At 43.6% G+C, this 23,667-nt stretch overlaps 1 protein-coding gene across 5 annotated transcripts in view; it reads right to left on the reverse strand.

Annotated features, from left to right (window-relative positions):
• The window catches only part of Tpd52 (tumor protein D52), a 188,373-nt gene that overhangs the window by 121,684 nt on the left and 43,022 nt on the right, over nucleotides 1-23,667 (reverse strand). For 2 of the 5 annotated variants that reach the window (XM_069990972.1, XM_069990971.1), the window contains exons 1-2: nucleotides 14,049-14,383; nucleotides 3,089-3,204 (exon numbers count right to left, since the gene is read on the reverse strand). In XM_069990972.1, the coding sequence (XP_069847073.1) occupies nucleotides 3,089-3,204; nucleotides 14,049-14,184 (252 nt within the window). In that variant the 5' untranslated portion in view covers nucleotides 14,185-14,383. Of the gene's footprint in view, nucleotides 1-3,088; nucleotides 3,205-14,048; nucleotides 14,387-23,667 lie in introns of those variants that run through there. The other 3 variants (XM_069990966.1, XM_069990967.1, XM_069990968.1) reach the window with 3 other exon arrangements.

Genomic DNA, 23,667 nt, shown 5'->3' on the forward strand with positions numbered 1-23,667 from the left:
GTATACTTAGAGCTAAAAAGATTAAACCCTGCAAAAAACAAATCCTCAAAGAAACAACAATCCAATAATAAGCGGGCTAAAGACTTAAAAAAAATAAGAATAGCCAATAGACACATGAAGAAATGTTCAACATCTCTGGCCAAAAAAGAAATGCAAATCTAAACAATATTTAGATTCCACTTCACCCCAGTTAGAATGGCCATTATGAAGAAAACTGATAATAACAGATACTGGTGGGGATATGGCCAATAGGGAACAATACTACACTGTTGGGAGAATGTAAATTTGTTCAACCACTCTGGAAAGTAGTATGGAGGTTCCTCAAAAGACTAAACATAGAGCTTCCCTATGACCCAGCAAGCCTACTCCTGGGCATTTACCCAAATGACCACAAACCAGCCTGCACTAAAGCCAACCATGTTCACTGTAGCCTTATTTACTATAACTAAAATATGGAATCAGCCAAGATGCCCCCCAGTGGATGAATGGATCAAGAAAATACGGTAAATACACAATGGGATTCTATGCTTCTGTCACAAAGAATACTACTGCCCCATTCGTAAGGAAATGCAAAGACTTAAAAAAAAATTATATTAAATGAAGTAAGCCAGATCCAAAGAAACAAGGCTGCACAGTTTCCCTCATTTTCAATAACTAGAATATATCTAGGATATTCCTAGGAGAGGACCACAATACCTCAATACCTATATGCAAATTACCATATAAAAAGATGCTTATTGAAATGAACTGTTTGCAGTTATAACTTTTTTCTTTTCTTTTTCTCCCCTTTGGCTTATTTCCTGATGACACTGTTTTTCATTTTTGTACCTTGTATATGCTTATCTGATTTGGGAAAGGGAAGGGAAATCACAGAAACGGTGGGACAAAAGGTGAACCAATTGAATAGTGATATTCACTAGACACTATGTTGGAAATGAACTTTACAAACTTGTAGAGAAGGAGGGACAGGAGGAGAAAAAGTGAGAGAAAATGAGGGAGGGAGTAAAACTGTTCAAAAAGAAATGTACTCACTACCTGACTTATAACTGTAACTCTTCTGTAAATCACCTTTATAATAAAATTTAAATTGAAAAAAAAAAGATGTCAGCATTACCCTGATACCAAAGACAGCCAAAGATATTCTGAGGAAAGTAAACAATAGCTCATATTTCTTAGGAATATTAATTTAAGAAAGCTCAACAAGGGGCTGGGAAGGTGGCTCAGTGGTAGAGTGCTTGCCTTGCATGCCTGAGGCCCTGAGTTCAATTCCTCAGCACCACATAAGCAAAAAGAAAAAAGCTGGAAGTGGCACTGTGGCTCAAGTGGTAGAGCGGTAGCCTTGAGCTGGAGAGCTGAGGGACAGCGCCCAGGCCCAGAGTTCAGGCCCACGACTGGACCCAAAAAAAAAAAGAAAAAAAAGAAAAAAGAAAGAAAGTGCAACAAAAAATTATCAAACTGAAACAAGCATTGTATTAAAAGGACTATGTAACATGAGCAAATGAAATTTGTCCTAGGAATGCAAGGATAGTTCAGCAAATGAAAATCAATGTAATAAGCCACATTAAGGCTAAGAAAGAAAAAAATACAGGATCCCCTCATTTGGTGCAGAAACAGTACTTTCATGATAAACCAAGTAGGAACAGAAAGGAACTTCCTTAATATGAAAGTGCATCCTGAAAAACTGAGTTCCTATATTCAACTGATGAAAGGCTGAAAGCTTTCTTAAGATGATAAATTGGGTTTGGGTGCTCATGTCACCACTGCTACTGGACATTCTACTAGCAGTTTAGCCAGAACAATTATGCAAGAATAGTAAATAAAAGGCATAAGGGTCCAAAATCCAAAATATGTATTGTAACTCTTACAGTTCAACAATAAATCCTATTTTTTCAATGGACAAAGGACTCAAACATTTCTCCAAAGATCCAAAAATGCCTAATAAGTGCATGAAAAGATGCTCAACAAACAAAAACACAAAGAGGTAACACTTCCCACCTACTAGGATGTCTAGAATTAAAAACAAACAAATGCTGGCAAGGATGGGAAGAAACTGCTTATGATCATGTAAAATCACCATCACTGCTAAAGAAAAGAGGTTGGTAGTTCCTTTAAAATGTTAAATATGAAATTACCATATGATGAAGCAATTCTACTTTTAGGTACTGAAACTGAAAAAAAAACAAAAATTGAATTAACACATAAATTATGCTAACTTTCTATAAGAGTCAAGAGTTCAAATAACCCACGTCCCATCAATGAATGAACTCTAAAATAAAACATGCTAAACACATAACGATGGAGTATTATCCAGCTATAAAAAGGAATGAATAACTCATAGCTTTATATAATGGATGGCCATTAAATATGTCACAATAAATGAATGACAACAGATTTAGAAGGCCACATATTATATGATCCCATTTATATAAAATATCCAGAAATCAGTTAAAGCCACAGAGACAGAAAGATGGTTAGCTGCTGTCAGGAACTAAGTGATGGAAGTCTAAGGGGAGACTGCCAAGTGAGTATAAAAGGAGCTCTGTCAGAGGTGAAGAAAATGATTGGAACTTGAAAAAGATGATTTTCACAATGTTGTATGAATATACTAAAGGATGTAGTTGAAAATGACTAATGTTTATGAGATGTGAGTTAGGAAAGTTGGAAGTTGGCAGTCAGGCACAAGTTGGAAGGAAGGAAAGAAGACAGGGAAGGGAGGCACTGGAAGGCACAGGCTTGCAAAGGACTTGTATCCATACACAACACAGATAAGGCTGGAGCAGTCATTGATGAGACTGCAGAGCAAGCATCCTAGCTGTCAGCCAATGGGATTCCTCCAGAGACTCAGTAGTCTGCTGGGACACTTCCTGCTTCCCACCCTACCTCAGAGATCCACTTTACCTCCAGATGCTTTGTCATATAAAAACAAACAACATGCTCCCTCCTCACTCTCCTCTTCCCTAATCAAGACCCCATGGGACAAATAAGATCCTGCTGCTTCCTCTTCCCTGGAACTGACCATATGCTATTACAACAGGCTTTGGAAACACAAAGGTTACTGCCATGAAGCTGCAAAGGCAATGGCCCTTACCTTTGCAAGTTCTCGTCTCAGCTCATCCTGCTCCTCCTCCGACAGGGTCTCAGTGGCTCCCAGGGTGGCAGCAGCATCCTCCCCTTCCTCAGGTACTGGATCTGTCCTCAGCAGACCTGGAGGATTAAAATAAAAGGTCTGGAAAGCTTGAACAGCTAGGTGAAATTCTCCTTTAGGGTGCTCCCTTGGACCGGCCAGAATAAGGTTAATTAAGTTAAATCCACCTATCACCCTTTTGTACCAACAAATGACCTAGCTCTCTCAGTATGGTTACAAAAGTCTGGGCCAACTAATAACCATCACCAACTTAGACCTGGCTCAAATACAAATTTAGAAAGTACAGCCTTCCCATGGTATCTGCGCACATTCTCAATCACAACACAGTCATGACAAAGAGAGGCTGGGATTGGAAGATTGTCAAGGTACATCTTTGAATGGCTGCACAAGGTAGGCACTAGTAGCTCATGCGTGTAATCCCAGCTATTCATGAAGCTGAGATCTGGGAGACCTAGGTTCAAAAATCAGCCTGGGCAGGAAAATCTGTAAGATTCCACAGCAAACAGGATGGAGATGTGGCTCACGTGGGCAAGCAAGCTGTACTGAATTCAACATGGGGGGGGGGGCAGGAAGCTGCATGTGTCAATCAGCATAAATTAACAAAAGGTTTTAGACCCTTCACACTTGCACACAGGTTGGGGGAGCTATACATCATCAGCTTCCTGTGTTGACCAAATCAACTTGTAATAATAGCTCATGAAACAAACTAAAAACGACATGTTATCCCATTTCCTTCCACTAGTTAGTGTAGAAGCTTAAAACTGTATCTCATTCAGATATCCTTTAAAAAAAAAAAAAAAAAGAACTCAAAAGCAGGCACTGGTGGCTCACACCTATAATCAATCCTAGCTACTCAGGAGGCTGAGGTGTGAAGATCACAGTTCAAAGGCAGCCCAGGCAGAAAAGTCGGTGAGACTCTTATCTCCAATAAACCGGGAGTGGCGCTGAGGCTCAAGTGGTAGAGCACTCACCTTGAGGCCCAGAGTTCAAACCGCACAACCGACAAAATTAAATAAACAAAAATAAAAAAGAATTTACTATAGCTGTGGTGGTGCACAGCTGTATTATAACATTCAGGAGGCTGAGACAAGAAGAGTTTAAGGCCAGACATGGAATGGAGGAGAGAACAGAACCCACTGGGAATGAGCAAAATAAAAAATGAGGTAGGGTCAGCTTACAGCAAATACAGAAGACATTCATTCATTTACTTTCCTTAAGAATAAGGGACTAGGGGGCTGGGAAGGTGGCTCAGTGGTAGAGCGCTTGCCTTGCATGCCTGAGGTCCTGGGTTCGATTCCCCAGCACCACATAAGCAAAATAAAGAAAAAGCCAGAAGTGGCACTGTGGCTCAAGTGGTAGAGCGCTAGCCTTGAGATGAAGAGCTGAGGGACAGCGCCCAGGCCCAGAGTTCAGGCCCCACGACCGGACCCCCTCCCCAAAAAAGAATAAGGGACTAAAGTCCTGGAGGGCAAAATAAGGCAGGATAAATAGAGGAAAATAAGGCCTCGTTAAAGTAACCCAGAAGTATAAGTATTTAGAACATAGAAGCACCATTTATGTTCCAAAGAAAAGCAAGAGATTCATCCCTTCCTGAGAGATGCATTTCTCACCCCCCAAATTTACATTTGTTTGGCAGGATATATGCCTTCCTGAGAGAAATGCTTCCCTCAAATATAAGAAATCTCCTACCTAAAACATGGGAAATAGGATACTTTCCTTATCTCAAGGATAAGCATCTGTTTTATGGCAGGATGCACTCTTACCTGGAAGAAATGCCCAAAACATCCAGCAACTCAGAAATGTAACAACAGGCCCCCTGCCTTTACCCCCCCCACACACACACCCCTACCTACCTACCTACCTAACAGCCAAGAAGCTGTGTGTCTCTGTCTCTCCTTTAGAACACCCACACTCTATTAGTGTGTCACTGCCTTTCTGTTTGCATTTGTCTGCATGCATGCTTGCTTGCTTATTCAATAAAGCTCTGTCAAGTTTTCTTACCATCATGACTTGTCCAGAAGTTCTTACTATGTATTGAAGTCAAGGACCCTAAGTGAAGAGTCCCTGCTTTTAGAGGGAAATGTCACAGATGTTCACCCTGTATCTGGTGACAGGAAAACCTTTACATTTCTGGAGAGTGACCAGAAAGGCAGCTACCCCTCAGCTTTCCCCATTTTACCTGTGCCTACCCCTCCCCCACCAATAAAGCTCAAACTTTGGGTGCAAAATAGAAAGAGGCACCAAAACATTTTAATTTTTAAATCAAAATTAATTCAAAGAACTCATAATGTATTTTAAAAAAACTTAATTTAAACAAAGCTCATTATTGCTCTCTCCTTTGCTTCAGGTTCTAACATGACAGGGACAACTCTATCTGCAGGGACTACTCAATCGCTAATCTTATCTTTACCCAAACTCCTGATGTTTTCTTTGTCACAGAGTTTGTGTGCATTAATTTTATCTGATTGCTGAGCTTTGGGGACCCCTATTAAGCTTCAGATCCAAGACAAGTGCATACGGTGATACTTGGTGATACTAGTCTGCTCATCTGCTCCCAGGCCACACATATGGGATTTCAAGGTGTCCTGGCTACAGATTTTGTTGCACACGCAGTGACAATTTCCTCCCCCTTTGTCAAGTCATAGCATTCCCTATCCAATTCTAGTCATTTCTTCTTCTTTGTGTGTGCATGTGTGTACTTGGCCTAGGGCTTAAGTTGAGGGCCAAGGGACTGTCCTGAGCTTTTCTGCTCTGCCATGCCCAGCTCACAGTCAAGAGCTTTCTCAGTCTTATCTGCACCCCTCCAAAAGCCAGTGCCAGGCAGCAGTTGAAGCATTGGCAGGAAAGGAGGAAGACAGAAAAAGAGCCACACTGCGAACGGGTTGCCACCCCATAGCAAACAGAAGAGAAGGAGACAATAGTGAACGTGCATGGCGTGCACTTAAACATCATTTGGTACAGGGTCTATTGTTCACTCACTGCTTAGTGACAGTTAATAATTACATCAATAATCACCTGCATAACTATACCGGAATGCTGTCTTCCTGAGTAGCTAGGATTACAAGCATGAGCCACCAGTATCCAGTGACTCATCTCATCCGCTGCTAGCTTCAGGACCACCACAATTTTATATTTGGTATCTGCAAAAGTTAATAACATGTTCTGCCTTTTTCACTATCGCCTGTAGGTGGCAGTAAATTGTCACCATTACATTTTAAAGGCTGAAGGCATGGCTCAAATGTGCCCATCAAGAAGCAGCTAAGACACTTAACAGGGGCAAAGGTGAGGCTGGGGGACGAAGGGGGTAGGCGGCGGTGGGGAGGACATAAAGGAAGAACAAAATCATAGATACCAAAGTCACCAGCTAAACATGAAAGCAATGCCTTGCTGGCCTGGTGGGAATGTGTAGGAGCAAGCAGGCCAGAGAAAGAGGAGGGGAGCGTTCAGTCCTGAGCACATCTCTAGTTCTAAGTCTTGATGTCACTTCCTTATCTGTCCATCTCAGAACTCACAGTGCCTAGGACAGAACAAATGTTAATGTTTTATTTGAACGGATTTACTGGCTGACTAAAGATTTAATCATCAAAAGAAGTTTCTTTTCCCACAGATAAACCACTATTCATAAACTTCAACAAATTTCAACCAAGGAATGGACCAGTCTTTTTTTCTTTTCAGATAGATAGATGGAGGAGGAGAGAGAAAGAGAAAGAGGGGAGGAGAAAGAAAGAGAGAGAGAGAGAGAGAAGGAGGGAGGGTGGGGGTTCTCATTATACAGCCTCCGCTGGTCTCAAGCTCACCATCCTATTTCTCCCTGGGAAGACAGGTTTAAATCACTATATTTGGCTTGTGAATTCTTGTTGTATACAAAATTAGATCCTATAATCAAGCCACAGATGAGTCAGGTGAACATTACTTCATTACTTTCCTAGGCGTTGTCTATGCAACCCTAAGCTCTCCATACCAGAGGGACAGGGAGCGGGAGGTGCCCCCACCCTTCACACCCAACTGCTGTCTCTCCAATGAAGATGACTTGCCTTGGAGACTTACTACAATGATTATAACTTTAGCCCTCTCCACACAATTGCAAATCAGGAAGGACATTGGGAACCTCTAGTTCAAACACTTCAATGTATAAGGATGAGGTCCAAGTATGAGATTATTTTGTTTAAAAATGAAAAGAAACACAAACATAACCTCTGAAATTTGATGGTGGTGTGGACTGAATTTTGTCTCCTTGAAGACGCGTTCAACTTCCTAACTTTTGCTGCCTGTGAATGTGACTATTTCGAACCAAGTGAAGGTGAGACAAGATCATATTTGACTTAAGTGGAGGCAAGAGGATCCCAAGCTTGAAGCCAACCCAGGAAAAGTTAGACCTATCTCAAAATTAAAGGCTCAGGAGGCAGGGCTGCCAAAGATGGTAAGTAGCCTGTGAGCAATGTTTCCAGTAGACATTCAACACTCCTGAATAAATGAATTACAGGAAAGTACACAGCTGAGTCAGAGGAAACCGTAAGAGCCTAGCGTGACCTCATTGTCTACCTTCTATCTTCAGCCCCTTTATCTGATATACTGCATTCTCTCTCTTCACTGCTTTTACCTACAAAGGTTTTCCTACTCAAAATAGACAAACGAGTTAGGCAATGGTGGCTCACACCTGTAATCGTAGCTACTCAGCAGACTAAGATCTGAGGGTCGTGGTCCAAAGTCAACCCAGGCAGGAAAGTTCATGATACTCTTCCCTCCAATTAACCACCAGAAAACTGGAAGTGGCATGTGGTTCAAAGTGATACAGCACTAGCTTTGAGCAAAAGAGCTCAGAGACAGTGCCCAGGCCCTGAATTCAACCCCCCAGGACCACCACTACCACCACCAGCAACAAAGTCATAAAACCTCTCATGTCATTAAAAAGGTAATCCCATGTCATTTTTCTGAAGATCTGGAGCAAGTGCCTACATTCATGCTGCAGGAAAACTGAGCACACAAATGTGTGATGGATACACAGGAAGGGGCATGAATGCTATTATAGGAGAAAGAACATGAAGTCAGGAGCCCCCAAGAAAGTTCCACTAGCAGAGAAGATGATGCTGGGCAGCAGACTGTGGTACTTAGAACACTTGTCTATCCATGAAAGGACTTGTTGACGTACAACAGAGTATTCAAGGTTTCTCAGGAAAATAAAACTATATAGGCTTCCACACAATCTTCAAGAAAGTAAAACGAGTTTTAAGACTAGTATATGAACAAGCAACTTCAGTTTCCAGCATGGTTTCATTTAAGCACAATGAGAAGAAATACGCAACCCCTTTTCTAACCTTAGAGACATAAAAAGAGGTAGGATACATAGTTCAAAGTATTTTTTAAGTCTGTCCTCGGACTTCCTGCTTGCTGCCTTGTTCTTTGTTTCTGGATGTGACAAACTCCAGGAAGAGTAGAGGAATATTTGGAGGTTCCCAGAGGACCCTGGTGGTCCTCTGACCTGAGGTTGAGATTTCTTAAACACGGCATGCTGGATGATTTGAGCAGGTAACTCTCTGCGGTGGGGGCTCCAGCCTGGGAAATAGCATCCAGGCCTCTCAGACACGAGAGGTCACTGCAGTCCCAACCTGTACTAAGGGTGACATCCAAAACCCAAATGCCAGCAGGAAGCAAAGCTGCTCCAGACTAAAAGCCATTGACTTAAACTGGGCCAACACAGCATCTGAAGACACAAACAGGCCACCTGCTCTGTGACACGGATCACCTCAACAAGATGGTGGTGGAGAAATAAGGATACCCTGGATAGACTGGATTCTTGAAGCTGTTATTTACTCATGATGAATAGAGTAAAGCCAGCCTTGGGGTATTGAACAGAAGAGGAAAACTTCAGCAAGTCCTTGAAAACTTCAGCAAGTCCTTCCCTTTGTAGTGAAAGCTACAAAAACAAGATGAAAAAAAAGATTTGATATGCTCCATTTGGGGCAAGATCCAGAAACCCAAGAGCTTAACTGAACAATGTCAGGACTACTAAAGAAAGAGATGGGGGGAGGAGGGATGCGCAAAGGCAGAAAGGGAAAGGTAGGCATGAAGTCAGAGCAGTGAAGTGCCCCAGGAGGGCACTCAGCAAGGACATGGGGTCCTAACTGTGGTCATTGTGCCACCCAGGACACTGGTGGCTCATGCCTATAATCCTCAAGAGGCTGAGAGCTTATGATGATGACTTGAAGCCAAACCAGACAAGAACATCTATAAGAGTCGATACCAATTAATCATCAAAAAGCCTGTAGTAAAGCCATGGCTCAAGTGGTAGAACTCTAGCCTTGAGTGAAAAAGCTAAAAGTCCAGACCCTGAGTTCAAGCTCCAGTACTGGTTTGCACTGGCATATGTGCGCACACATGCGCACACGCGCACACAGAGTCACAGACACAGTCACCTTCCCACACTTCACAGAAACCATTGGGAAGGAGTAAAGTTCACCAACACAGCACACAATCATATATTCAAATGCTTCACTCATTCCTTCCAGGTATTCCTAATCTGACCTTCACTATATCTTTCATCCTTAAAAGTTGGGAAGAGGGGTCTTCAGATCGTTGCCCCCCTTCCTCACCACTCTAACCTCTGAAAATCAAATGTAAAATTAGTAACCAGGACCCTCCACAAAAAAGGGATAAAGGTCAGCCACAGAGAAATAAGGCAATCTCCAGAAAGGAAGTCTCTCCCACACTTAAATTTCCTCAGTAAGGCTCAATTTCCTGTCTACTATTTTGTCTCAGGATTTTTCTTGAAAACTATAGATATGTTTGTTCTCTACCATCATAAAAAATGTGTAAGACGTAATAACTACTTCCCTAAAAGTGGAAATGACACAGAGCACAAATCAAAAAGCGTGAGACAGAATGAAAAGAAGAGCTGGAAATCTTGTTTAATTTTTCAATCTTTTCTGTTTCAAAGATGACATTAAACTGTCAAGATTATTTTTAATGACTCAGTTTCTGACGTCACTAGAAATAACCAAGGATGCTGAAAGTTGTCTGTGACTTGTTGACTTGTTCTAGAGCATTCTTCAGAGGAAGAGATACTCTACAAAAATACCATCTGGGAAAGTATCCTTATAGGTATTCACAAGACAGAAAAGGAAAGAAAGGAGAGAAAGAGAGAGAGAAAGGGAGGGAGAGAGAGAGAGAGAAAGGGGAGCGGAGGGACAGGGAGGGACGGGGAGGGGAGGGGAGGGGAGGGGAGGGGAGGGGAGGGGAGGGGAGGGGAGGGGAGGGGAGGGGAGGGAAAGGAAGGGAGAAAGGAGATGTCAGCTATAAGATACCCAGTACCTTCCAGTGGATCAAAGATGGACTGGAACACAGTAAAGAACCAGCCAACTACCTTCAAAACAAAACTCTTGACAGAGAAGTTAGACCTTGAATAACTAAACTATTCTGCAGTATTCATTACCAGAGAAGTTAACTGTCTTGCGAAAAAGCAGACTGGTGTACACTCAGTGGTAGAAACCATGTCCAGGGTTTGATCCCCAGCACTACCAAGAAAAAAATAATAATTCACTGATAATTTTTAAAAAAATAAGAAAAATATAATAAGAAACTGGCTTTAAAACTGAGCATAAAGTCCCAGCTCAGGCTGGCTAGCTTGATGATTAGAGTGTACCACAATCTCTCCCATCTATCAAATGAACCTGAATGCGAACTAGCCCTTACCAGTTTCATTTAGTCATTAATCCAAAAGGAACTTGGTGAGCCTTACCTGCCACATTCTGTTCCTGGAGCTAGAGGAAACAACAGTCAACCAATAAGGCAAATATTGCTCTAGGATCTTATATCCAGATTCTCAAAGTCACTATAATTCAGTGTTTTTTATAAGAGTCACTAAGCAGAAGTACCAGATAAGTATTAAAAAGAGAGAGAGAGGCTGGGTGCCAGTGGCTCATGCCTGTAATCCTATAATATTAGCTACTCAGGAGGTGGAGATCTGAGGATCACAGTTCAAAACCAGGCCAGGCAGAAAGTCTATGAGATACTTATCTCCAATAAACCACCAAAAAACTGGAAGTGGCGCTGTGGCTCAAGTGGTAGAGTGCTAGCCTTGAGCTGAAGAGCTGAGGGACAATGCCCAGGCCCAGAATTCAAGCCCCACGACCAACAGAGAGAGAGGGAGAAAGACAGAGAGAGAGAAAGAGAGAGACAGAGAGAATAATATAAAATATCAGAGTACAATCACACACAGGAAGTTCTACTTCATAAAATCTGCTTCAAGCCCAGGTACTGATGGCTCACACTTAATTCTAGCTACTCCAGAGGCTGAGATATGAGGATGAGGATCAAGTTTTGAAGCCATCTGGGGCAGGAAAAACCATAAGACTTTATCTCTAATTAAACACTTGTGGCTCAAGTGGTAGCACACTAGCTTTAAGCCAAAAAGCTCAAGGATATTTTCCAGGCCTTTGAGTTCAAGTTCTAGGACAGCAACTAAAAAAGAAAGAAAACAAAAACCCTCTGCTTGAGCAGTACTGAAAGATATTTGTGATCCGTGTGTGTGCGTGTGTGTGCGTGTGCGTGTGCGTGTGCGTGTGCGTGTGTGTGTGTGTGTGTGTGTGTGTGTGTGTGTGTGTGTACTGGAAGTTAGAAGGGATAAAATATTTTAGACTGTGGGTCGGTCATGCCAAGAGTTCAGAAGTCCCTGATAACAAAGGAAATCTTTCGTTTCAGCCCCTGGCTGGAGCCCCTGGCTCTCCTCCTACCTGAGAACACTGCCCATAACTGAATCTCATTACTCTCTCTTCTCCCCTATGATGGCATTTTGGATATAAATCAAAGCATAAGTTCTTTTCAGATAGTGTTCCCAATCTTTTTGTGTGGGATGCCTTATTCAGTCATCCTCTGTTGGCATGACTTACTTGCTGATTAAGAAAATACAGAGGCCAAAAAGCACTTTTAAGTAAGCATTGGTCTGAAGAGCTTACCCCTGCCACCTACACAGTGTTCACAGCACACAGGGTTGGTAGACTCTTGAAAGTGCCTGGTTTAGTGGTTTCTGTTTGCTTTCCCGCTCATTCCATCTCCCTTGTTCCAATTAATGCAAACTACTGGTTCTGAGCTTTGTGTTATGAGTTGGGATTTAGATGTTCATTTGTGTGTGTGTGTGTGTGTGTGTGTGTGTGTGTGTGTGTGTGTGTGTGTGTGTGTGTGTGTGTGTGTGTGTGTGTGTGTGTGTGTTGTTACTGAGGCTTGAAGTCAGGGCTCATGCTCTTGTTTGGCTTTTTCGGCTCAAGCTTGGTGCTCCACCACTTGAGCCACAGCCCGTCTTGTTGTGTTTTGTTTTGTGCCAACCTGGAGCCTGAACTCAGGGCCTGGGCTCTGTCCCTGAGCTTTGTTGTTGTATGTTGTTGTTGTTCAAGGCTGGTGCTCTACTACCTGAGCCACAGCTCTACTTTTGGCTTGCTGGTACTTCACTGAAGAGTCTACTATCTAACAGACTTTTCTTCCAGGGTTGGCTATGAACCTTGATCTCAGACTTCAGCATCCTGGGTAGCTAGGATTACATGTGTGGCACCTGTACCCAGATGCTTTATTATAACTCTATTAAACCCCATGATCCCAGGCTCCTTCAGACTGCTACTAAGAATTCTGAAGATAAGTGTGCAAAATTTGCATAGAAGCACCCCCCCCCACCCTGCCTGGGTTTTGACAGAAAAGGTCCCACCCAGGCTAGTCAGGACTGTAACCAGAAGTGAAAGGACTTGAAGCAGAACTAAAACTTCCCTGGGACTCCCGAAACCCTGAAGTCGCATGAACCCCAAGGTTTTGAAACCTTCCCCAAGGTTTTCAAGTCCCTCAGGAGGGGCTGCTCACATTAAGAAATCAGTACATCGTTGTCTTTTGGAAAGCTGGGCAAAAGGGAAGCCCAATGCTCTTTGCTATAAGAGAGATCTGTTGGGGGCCACACAGATAGGAAAATTTTCAGCAAAGGACAAAGTTCCCAGCAATCCAAGGACTGCCTGAAGACACCAAGTCCTGCCACCTCAGCTTCTAGAGGACAGTTGTAACTGTTGGCCAACATTTTCTCTTCCCAATCTAGAATTAGAATAGTGCGTTAGCTAGCACACAGCCTGTCAGCAAGTACACGGACCTCGAGTACTTCGAACTAGGTTTCATGCTGCATCCTGTAGCACCTGTTTTCTAAATTGCCCATGTATTATGCTTACAAGGAACAAACTGTAACGTATTCTTCACTAATAGGAAAATAATTAACTTCTAGGAAAGCCTGTTGCTTCCTCGACACGTTTCAGAGGAGGTCATTTAGCTGCCTCCCTCCCAGCGCTGGCCGTGAAGGAGAAGCTGGCCTGGACTCTGTGGATGGCAGCGGCTCCAGCTTCCAGCTGTGCTAACAAACTCAGCTTCCATGCCCCTAGTCTCACCACACAACACATGGAAGGAACACCTGCTTCCAAAGGTACAGCAATCCCAGGTTCTCCTTTAAATCATCTCTTGCATAGTCATTTCTGTTAAGTCTTCCTTAACAAAACCTAGAACGTCTGATCAGTGATTCAGGTGCTCAGTTATTAGCAAGACAAAACTCAAGGCAATCTTCACACATAACATAGGCAACTGGAAGTCCAGGCTTTCAGATTTCCCCTACTCTTGTCCAATATCTATCAGCTTAGTGCACTCAGACTGATCAGGAACAGTATTAGTCTAACTTCCAGTCTATAAACATTCTCAATACTGAAACAAGCCATCTCTCTCTCCAAATCCTCTTTCTCCCCCCTCCCCTCCTTCCCTTCTGCATCCCCTTCTCTGCTTCACATCTGTAAAAGCCTTAACTAGTTACAACACAAATCATTTTAAAATCAGGAAAACCCCCAAGTGGCATCTAGGTTTTATTCCAGCAAGTCGTACACTATTTAATAGTTACCAGGTTTCTGGGTAGGTGATCCAGGCGGAGACGCATTGCCACTAGGAGACAAGTAGAGGTAGTTTTTGTTCACTCCCGTATCAAAGTCAAATGGGGACTGGTAGTCCTCGCTGAAGTCCAAGTCTCCACAGTCCATGCCAGGCAAAGGCAGGGCGCATGGCTTTGCCACCGCCCACAAGGACTCTTCAGTCACCTGCCCCTGGGACCACGTTCTCTTTGCAACCTGTACCCTCACTAAGAAATCACCCCAGGTTAGGAGGCCCCGCCCCAGCTTCCGGGTGGAGGGGGGCGCAGGTGCAGTTTCCTCCAAGAGCTTCACATCCTATGGCAAGCAAGTCTTTCAATAAATGACAACCCAGAGCCCTCAGTTCACCACCTGTTGTTAATTTCAGTCAACAAGGAACAACCTTGGGCAGGGAGTGGCCCGTTCTTCAGTAAACAAAGGAGGGCCCAGCTCAGATGGACAAATAGCTCAAGCTATCTGGCAAAATTACAGAAAAAAACAAACAAAAAACTACCTGGTGTTTTTTTTCTTTAAACCAGTCAGCTGATCACAGCTACAGCAGCGGGGCAGACATAATCTTCTAGGACAAGGCAGGATTTGGGAGCAGTAATCTCCAGCAAATGCCATCTGGGTAATACTTTTTTCCACCCTGGATTACCATAGCTTGCTGAAACCTGAACTTCCTAGGTTAGCAACCAACTTTCTAAGCATAAATTGGTGGAAAAGAAAGCCACATTTTTCATCCATACTCTGGAGAGGAGTCTATATTACTGTCATACAGTTTTCAATTCCATTTCTTTTCTCTTGTTTCTTTTTCTTTTTTGTGGGAGGATGCTGTCACAATTACATGAGACAAGGAAAGAATCAGCTTTGAAGGCACATCTCCCATGTGTTCCAGCACCTTCTCTGTTTAACCAAGGCCAGGGCCCTGCAGGTTCCATTATAGCCCTGATTCTGCTGGCCTGGCTCACCTTCTCACCTAGGTCCACGGCAGGCTTGCCAAACACCCAGTTCTCTTCTTTGGCACAAGTCTCTCCCCACACAAACTTCCCACACTCACAATGGCTCATGTCAGCACTTAAGGCCCCTGCTGGTTCAATATTGGGGGGTCATTCCTCTCCCACCCATACCATTGGTGGCCTATAACAAATACAAAGACAATGGCCCAGTTTTCAAATCCCTGGAGGGAAAAATTGATGGACTCTCCTGAAGTGGAGAGTCAAATGAAGAAATGTGAAATCATTATTAGAAAAGATCAGTGAACACCTACTGTATAAAATGTATGGGAATCAAGGTTGTATTCAAGTGAATACAAAATAAGTGAATCAACTTAAGATTCACTGTGTGTGTGCGCGTGCGCGCGAGAGCGCACTTGCATGCGCACATGCACGCGCACCAGAACTAGGGCTTAAACTCAGGATCAGGGTTTGAGCACTTTCCCATGGCTTTTACACTCAAGGCTAATACTCTACCACTTGTGCCTTTTGCTGGCTAACTGGAAATAAGAGTCTCTCAGACTTTCCTGCCCTGGCTGGCTTTCGACTATGGTCCTCAGATCTGTCTCCTGTAGCTAGGATTACAGGCACTGAGTCATCAGGCAGGCCTGGATTACTTTTTTAACTAGTTTCATGCTGTACTTTATTTATGGCATAATCTTCATCTTGTTTAAGGTTTTTTTTTCTTCAGGCTAGGAAGGTGGCTCAGTGGTAGAGCACTTGCCTTGCATGCCTGAGGCCCTGGGTTTGATTCCTCAGCACCACATGAGCAAAAAGAAAATTGGCAGAAATGGCGCTGTGGCTCAAGTGGTAGAGCACTAGCCTTAAGCTGAAGAGCTGAGGGACAGCGCCCAGGCCCAGAGTTCAGTCCCCACGACCGGACCCCCCCCCCAAAAAAAAAAAAAGATTTTTTTTTTCTTCTTGTTCATTTTGTGGTGTTTGAGATGGAACTCGGGGGGCTTCTGGCATGCTAAGCAGGTAGGTGCTCTACCACTTACAACAGCTCTTTGGTGTTTGTTTTGTTTTGTGGTACTGGTCCTAAGGCTTGAACTAAGGACTTGGGCACTATCCCTGAGCTTCTTTTGCTCAAAGCTAATTCTCTGCTATTTGAGCCATAGCACCACTTCTGGCATTATTATTATTATTATTATTATTATTGTAGTTTTGTTGGAAATTAAAGGCTCACAGACTTTCTTGCCTGGGCAGACTTCGAACTTCAATCCTCAGATCTCAGCCTCCTGAATACCTAGGATTGCAGGTGTGAGCCACCAGCACCTGGCAAGCTCTTTTGTTTTGTGAGACAAAGTCTCCCTGACTTAGCTGGCCTCAAACTCTCAAATCTCTTGACTCTATCTCCCAAATGGCAGGGTCTAAGTGTGTTCCATCATACCCAGCAACTTTACAAACTTATGTACATTTTAGAAGTGTTTATTTTTTAATAATGACAAAAAAATCAACCTGTATTTTTCCTCTATTTGGGTAACCATAAAGGTTCATTTTTTTAAGTTTAGAAATAAATGGTTTCGGGATGTGAAGGGTAAACAAAGGAGGAGGCTGCAATGCTTGGTAAGAAATGTACTCATTATCTTGCCCATGTAATTGTAACCCCTCTGTACAGTATGTTCACAAAAAATTAAAATTAAAAAATTTTTTAAAAAATTTAAAAAAATTTAAAAAAAGAAATAAATGGTTTCTTTTTGTTGTTGCTATTATTTGAAAAAAATGAATGGTTGGGTTCCTGAAATCCATGATATCGACTGCTTGGGGGGAGAGGGGATTTCATGGTTCATGGGGTCGCTAGCTTTGGCTACATCCCATATTTGGCCACTCAGTACTAGAAGAACAACCATTTCTCTACCACCTTACTGGTTCTTCTAAAGCCACAGGTATTAGAAGGTCATTAATCCTGACAGATACGCCGCAAGCCACAAACCACCTCAAAGTCACCAGCTCAACCCCACACCCTCTCCACCGCCAGCAGCAGCTCACAGATGTGAGGTGTCACCTGCCTGTACCCCTGCTCTCACTCTGTTATCTCTATCCTGCAGAAGACTGGCTTAGAAGCCCACGTAGAATGAAAAAGCCAAAAGTCCTATCTAACAGTTTAATGTTCTACCTGCTTAGATCCAGGACTGTCAACTCAAATCCCAGCTTTGGAGCCAGTTCTTGTCTGCATACCCAGTCAGACCGGAGGCTAGACAGTGGGAAAAGTGAAAACAGACAACCAGGTGTGGGAAAAGCATGGGTGGGTTCATGCAGGAAGGAAAAAGAGGATGAAGACGGGAGAGGGGAGAGTCAGGAGAAGCAATATAAAAGTAAATTGAGGGGCTGGGAAGGTGGCTCAGTGGTAGAGAGCTTGCCTTGCATGCATGAGGCTCTGGGTTCAGCACCACATAAACAGAAAAAGCCAGAGGTGGCGCTGTGTCTCAAGTGGTAGAGCACTAGCCTTTAGCTGAAGAGCTGAGGGACAAGCACCCAGGCCCAGAGTTCAGGCCCCACGACCAACCAAAAAAAAAAAAAAAGTAAGTTGAGCCCAGCACCAGTGGTTCATGTCTATAATTCTAGATGCTCCTAGAAACTGAGATCTAAGGATCCCAATTGGAAGCAAGCCTGAGCAGAAAACTTATCTCTGATTAACTGCCCAAAAAGACAAAAGTGAGCTGTGGCTCAAGTGGTAAAGTGCTAGCCTTGAGCAAAAATGCTCAGGGAAAGCCGGGCGCTGGTGGCTCACGCCTGTAATCCTAGCTACTCAGGAGGCTGAGATCTGAGGATCGCGGTTCAAAGCCAGCCCGGGCAGGAGAGACTGTGAGACTCCTATCTCTAATAAACCACCAGAAAACCGGAAGTGGCGCTGTAGCTCAAGTGGTAGAGCGCTTGCCTTGAGCTAGAGAGCTGAGGGACAGCGCCCAGGCCCAGAGTTCAAGCCCCACGACCGACAAAAAAAAAAATGCTCAGGGACAGCACCCAGACCCTGAGTTTGAGCCCCAGGACCAACACATACACACACACACACACACACACACACACACACACATTGAGCTAGACACTGCTGGTTCATACACACACACACACACACACACTGAGCTAGACACTGCTGGCTCATACACACACACACACACACACACACACACACACACACACACATTGAGCTAGACACTGCTGGCTCATACCTGTAATCCTAGCTACTAGGGAGCCTAAGATCTGAGGATCCAGCCAGCCTGGGCAGAAAACTCCGAAGGACTTTAATATCCAATTAACCACCAAAAAGCTAGAAATGGAGCTATAGCTCAAATGGTAGAATGCCAGCCTTGAATGAAAAAGCTAAAGGAAAATGCCTTAGCCTTTAGTTCAAGCCCCAGTACCATCATATATATACATATATATGTATATAAATTGTTGAGGTTGAGGGGAAGAGTACTTGCCTAGCATTCAAGTTAGGCCTCACGTTCCAAGGCCAATATATACATACAAGCATACAGACATGCATATATACATACATACATACATACATTACAGTTAAGGATTTGTTTAAATAGTAAACAAAGCTGCCTGTAATCCTAGCTACTCAGGAGGCTGAGATCTAAGGATCACAGTTCAAAGCCAGCCTGGACAGGACATTCCCTGAAACTCTAATCTCCAATAAACCACCAAAAAACCAGAAGTGATACTGTAGCTCAAGTGATAGAGCGCTAGCCTTGAGCTGAAGAGCTAAGGGACAGTGCTCAGGCCCAAATTTCAAGCCCCAGGACCGACAATAAAACAAAACAAAACAAAACAAAAATACAAAGCTGGCTCCAGAACTAGTGCTCAGATGCATTGTAGATGGACAGTGGCTAAAGGAGAGGGTGCTCAGAATGAGGATCCTAGATGATCCAGGAAGGAAGAAAGGGAGCCTCTACACCTATTTCCTGGTTGTTAGTTGGCCCTAGGAAACCCCAGTAAAGAGTTGGTTCTGTGCTACTTGATGCTTAACACAAGGCCATGTTGAAAGGGGTGGATTGATCAAGATACATTGTATTCATAAACTACTTTGTTAAATAAGACAAGTATTTAAAGATAATTTTTAAATTGTCCAAAAAAACAACACTTCCAGTAAACAACCTAATGCTTCTATCTCTTTAAGTCTTACATCCTGAGTTTTACAGTCCTGATGTCACAAGATCATACCCAAGAGCTATGCAAAGAGAACTGTTCACCCACAGACATCCACCCAACTGTCCCTGACCACATCTACTCAGTCCTGCCTGCAGTGTTTCCCTAGAGACCTGGCTGACAGTGAGCATCAGTTGTCTTGTATGTTTAATAACTTTCCCTTGAGGAACTCCAGACCCCTTGCCCCATGGGTAGGGACAATTTTTGTCCCCACCCCATTGCCCTGTTTCCTGGTCTTAGGTGTGGGCCTGTGCTTCCAATATTACCCATAAAGACCTCTATCCCCTTGTTCAGAGAGTCTGGCCTCAGGCTAGACATCTGGCAGAACCAGCCCCAGTCAGTGGCCTTCCCTGATATTTACTGTATGAGTAATGGAAGAAAGTGGCCTGTCCATAGCCTGAGCTGTCAGGTGCTGGCTACCCATGCCAACAGGCAAGAGAACAGGTCAGGACTGGAAAAGGACCGGGAGAACCAGTGGGGGACAGAGGAGTGGCATCGAGGCCCTGCACCCAGCTGCCCTAGAGGGCCTTACCATAACTAAGGAAGGTCTGTTCCTCTTGGTCAATTCAATAGAAAGAATCCTCAAGTATCTATTTCCCAACTTCATTTTCTGCTATTACCCAACCGTGTTCTAGCCAAACTTGACTTTCCTGATTCTGTTTTCAGTTTAATTATTGTTTGTTTAGCAGTAATGGTGATCAAACTCAAGGCTTCACGCATATTTGGCAAGCACTCTACCACTGAGCTACATCGTTAGTCCTTGGGGTTTTGTTGTTGTTGTTAGTTTTCTGTTTGGTTTGTTGCTCTTTGGGAGTATAGGGGTTTGAACTCATAGTCTTGCATTGTCTATGCAGAAGCTCTACTGCTTGAGCTTTAGTTATGTTCCAGGTAGTGTCTTGAGGTTTTCGTTGTTTTTGTTTCATTTTGGCCTAGGGTCAGCCTCAGCTCTAGATCCCCTATCTCTGACTTCCCATATAGCTGGGACCATGAATGCCACCATACATGGTTTACTGATTGAGAAGAGATCTCAATAACCTTTGGTTCAGCTAGCTTCAAAACCACTATCCTCCTGATTTCTGCCTCCTGAGTAACTAGGATTATAAGCGTAAAGCACTATGTCAAGTAGCCCTTGGTTGAGACAAGGTCTGGCTGTTTCTCAAGCTGGCTCCAACACTTGCTTCTCTTGCTTCTGCTTTTAAATACTAGGACTTTAGATATGAATCACTTTGCCTTGAAAATGTTCTGTTTCTTGAGCTTATCCTAGAATTTTTTTCTAGACTAGAGTCTCTCTCTCTCTCTCTCTCTCTCTCTCTCTCTCTCTCTCTCTCTCTCTCTCTCTCTGTATTATTGTTATTATTTTATTTTGCCAATCCTGGGGCTTGAATTCTAGACTTGGGCATTGTCCTTGAACTTTTTTTTTTTTTTGGCTTAAGGCTAATGTTCTACCACTTAAGCCACAGTGCCACTTGTGGCTTTTTCTGAGTAGTTTACTGGAAATAAGAGTTTCATGGACTTTCCTGCCAGGCTGGATTCGAACAGGGATCCTCAAACCTCAGCCTCCTGAGGATTACAGGTGTGAGCCACTGATGCCCAGTCTCCTTGTGTGCGTGTGCGCTGTCTTTCTCTCTTTCTCTCTCTCTCTCTCCATATATATATATATATGCTTTTATGGGTTTTTTTATGTCGGTTGTGGTGCTTGAACTCTGGGCCTGGGCACTATCCCTAAGCTCTTCAGCTCAATGCTAACGCTCTACCACTTGAGCCACAGAGCCACTTCCAGTTTCTGGTGGTTACTGGAGATTAGTCTCATGGACTTTCCTGCCTGGACTGGCTTTGAACCTCGATCCTCAGATCTCAGCCTCCTGAGTAGCTAGGATTACAGGCATGAATCACTGGTGCCTGGCTTCATCTATATTTTTAATTGTGAAATTACTATTAATGAGTTACATATGAATAGTTTATGTGCAAGAAATGTTCACTTCAGAGGCTACTTGAAGTGAAAAAAGAAAACAATACAAATACATATTCAGTGAACAATTTAAATGCTGACAAGTGTTCATATATAGAAAAATATGTAGTTATTAATATGACAATATGGAAATATATAGTTCATGTGAAGAGATATTCTTGGCATATTCAGTAATAAAGAGAGATCAACCAAAGGAAAACAAAGAGAAATTTGTTCCACAACTCCAACCAACTGCTCATGCACTGAAGAGCCAGCAGGGGGCACTCAAAGGTAGTGCAGAGGTTGGCAGGTACAGGCAGGAAAGTGGACAGTACTGAGCATATAACTGGTTATGGAGTGGGTACAAATAACTATAAAACAAATTAAGTTTCTGTCTGTATATGAATAGAAAGCTCACATAATATCACAATAGATGTTCTCCAAATATGAAAGCTAGTAGGGGAGAGTCTTATTGAAAGCTGTATGATACACAACTTACACGCCAGGCCCTTGAAAAGCATCTCAGAGTCGAGCAGCTTGCCCATCAGGAAAGTCAGGCCTCAGGTGTGCAGTTAATTCAGCTCTTAAAAGGGGGAGAAAGGGACTGCAATCTTCAAATAGCACTGGCTTCTACAAAAGCGAAAGGCCGTGAAAATGTAAAGATGACTAAAACTATGTGCCAACGAAATATCGCATTTGATCTCTCGAACAGGTCCTATAATGAGTGGAACAAAATTAATTTTACAAAGGACATTATTGAAAAGGTGTAAAAACTGGGAATAGAGCATGGCCATAGTGGCACATGCCTGAAATCCCTTCATTTAGGAGACAGAAGGAACACAAGGCTAGCGTCAGCTATATAGCAAGGCCCTATCTCATAAAACCAAGGGCTGGGGAAATAACGCAGTGGTGACAGGAAGTTCTTGCCCTTACACACAGGGCTGGATTCAGTACTCAGCCCCCAAAGGAAAAAAAATTAAAGTAGAACTACAAATGAGATAAGATATTCATTTCAAATTTACTGATGTTGACAACTATACTGTAGCTGTATAACTAACTATATTGTCACTTAGGGGCAAAGGACTCTAGTGCATGCAGCCCATCTTCAGAAAACAACTGCGTGCATGTATGCACAAAGAAAGTGCTGAGGAGACAAGCAGCATTTCCAGGGGGTCCGTATCAATAGAGAATGCAGGTATGCTCTGCTATATAAGAATGGCATCAAGGGGCTGGGAAGGTAGCTCAGTGGTAGAGTGGCTTGCCTTGTATGCATGAGGCCCTGGGTTCGATTTCTCGTACTACAAAAGCAGAAAAAGCCCAAAGTGGAGCTATGGCTCAAGTGGTAGAGCACTAGCCTTGAGCTGAAGAGCTGAGGGACAGAGCCCAGGCCCAGAGTTCAGGCGGGGGGAGAGGGGGCAGTGATATACAGAAGGGTGGAGTTCAGGCAGCACAGTAGAAGCAGCTCTCAAGAAGACTCAGCTCGGGCTGGCTTTCAACTCCCACACTGAATATAGCTAGAGTAAATCATGTTGACTTTTGTTTAAAAATGTATGGCAGGGCTGAGAATGTAGCTTAGTGGTAGAGTGCTTGCCTAGCATGCATGAAGCCCTGGTTGGATTCCTCAGTACCACATAAACAGAAAAAGCTGGAAGTGGCACTGTGGCTCAAGTGGATGCTAGCCTTGAGCAAAAGAAGCTCAGGGACAGTGGCCAGGCCCTGAGTTCAAGCCCCAGGACTGGGAAAAAAAAAAGTATGGCAAAGCTGGGCACAAGTGGCTCATGGTTTTAATCCTAGCTACTCAGGAGGCTGAGATCTGAGGATCCCAGTGCAGAAAAGTCTATGAGATACTTATCTCCAATTAACCAGCAAATAGCCAAAGGTAGAGCTGTAGCTCAAGTGGTAGAGTGCTAGCTTTGAGCAAAAAAGCACAGGAACAATACCTAGGCTCTGAGTTTAAGCCACAAGACTGGCAGTACCCCTACCCCCACAAAAAGAAGAAGGAGGAGGAGGAGGAGGAGGAGACGGAGGAAGAGGAGGAGGAAGAGGAGGAAGAGGAAGAGGAGGAGGAGGAGGAGGAGGAAGAGGAGGAGGAGGAGGAGGGGGAGGAGGAGAAGGAGGAGAAGCAGCAGCAGAAGCAGCAGAAGCAGCAGCAGAAGCAGCAGCAGAAGAAGCCGCCACCGCATGCTGGTAGCCCATGCCTGTAATCCAAGCTACTCAGGAGGCTGAGATCTGAGGATCATGAATCAAAGCTAGCCCAGGCAGGAAAGTCTGTGAGACTCTTATCTCCAATAAAGTACTCAGAAAAGGCTGGAAGTAGCACTGTGGCTGAAGTGGTAGAGTGTTAGCCAAAGAAGCTTAGGGACAGAGCCCAGGCTCAGAGTTCAAGCCCTAGGACAGGCAAAAAAAAAAAAAAAAAAAGGTATGGCAGCCTTAAGACTTGAAACTTTACATTAGAAATTTAGGAAATACTCCCTAATAAGAATTTCATTATTCTACCACCCCCCTCTTTATTTTCCCATG

The sequence above is a fragment of the Dipodomys merriami genome, unplaced genomic scaffold, assembly GCF_024711535.1.
Source record: "Dipodomys merriami isolate MVZ:Mamm:240054 unplaced genomic scaffold, mDipMer1.0.p SCAF_4, whole genome shotgun sequence".
Lineage (NCBI taxonomy): Eukaryota > Metazoa > Chordata > Mammalia > Rodentia > Heteromyidae > Dipodomys > Dipodomys merriami.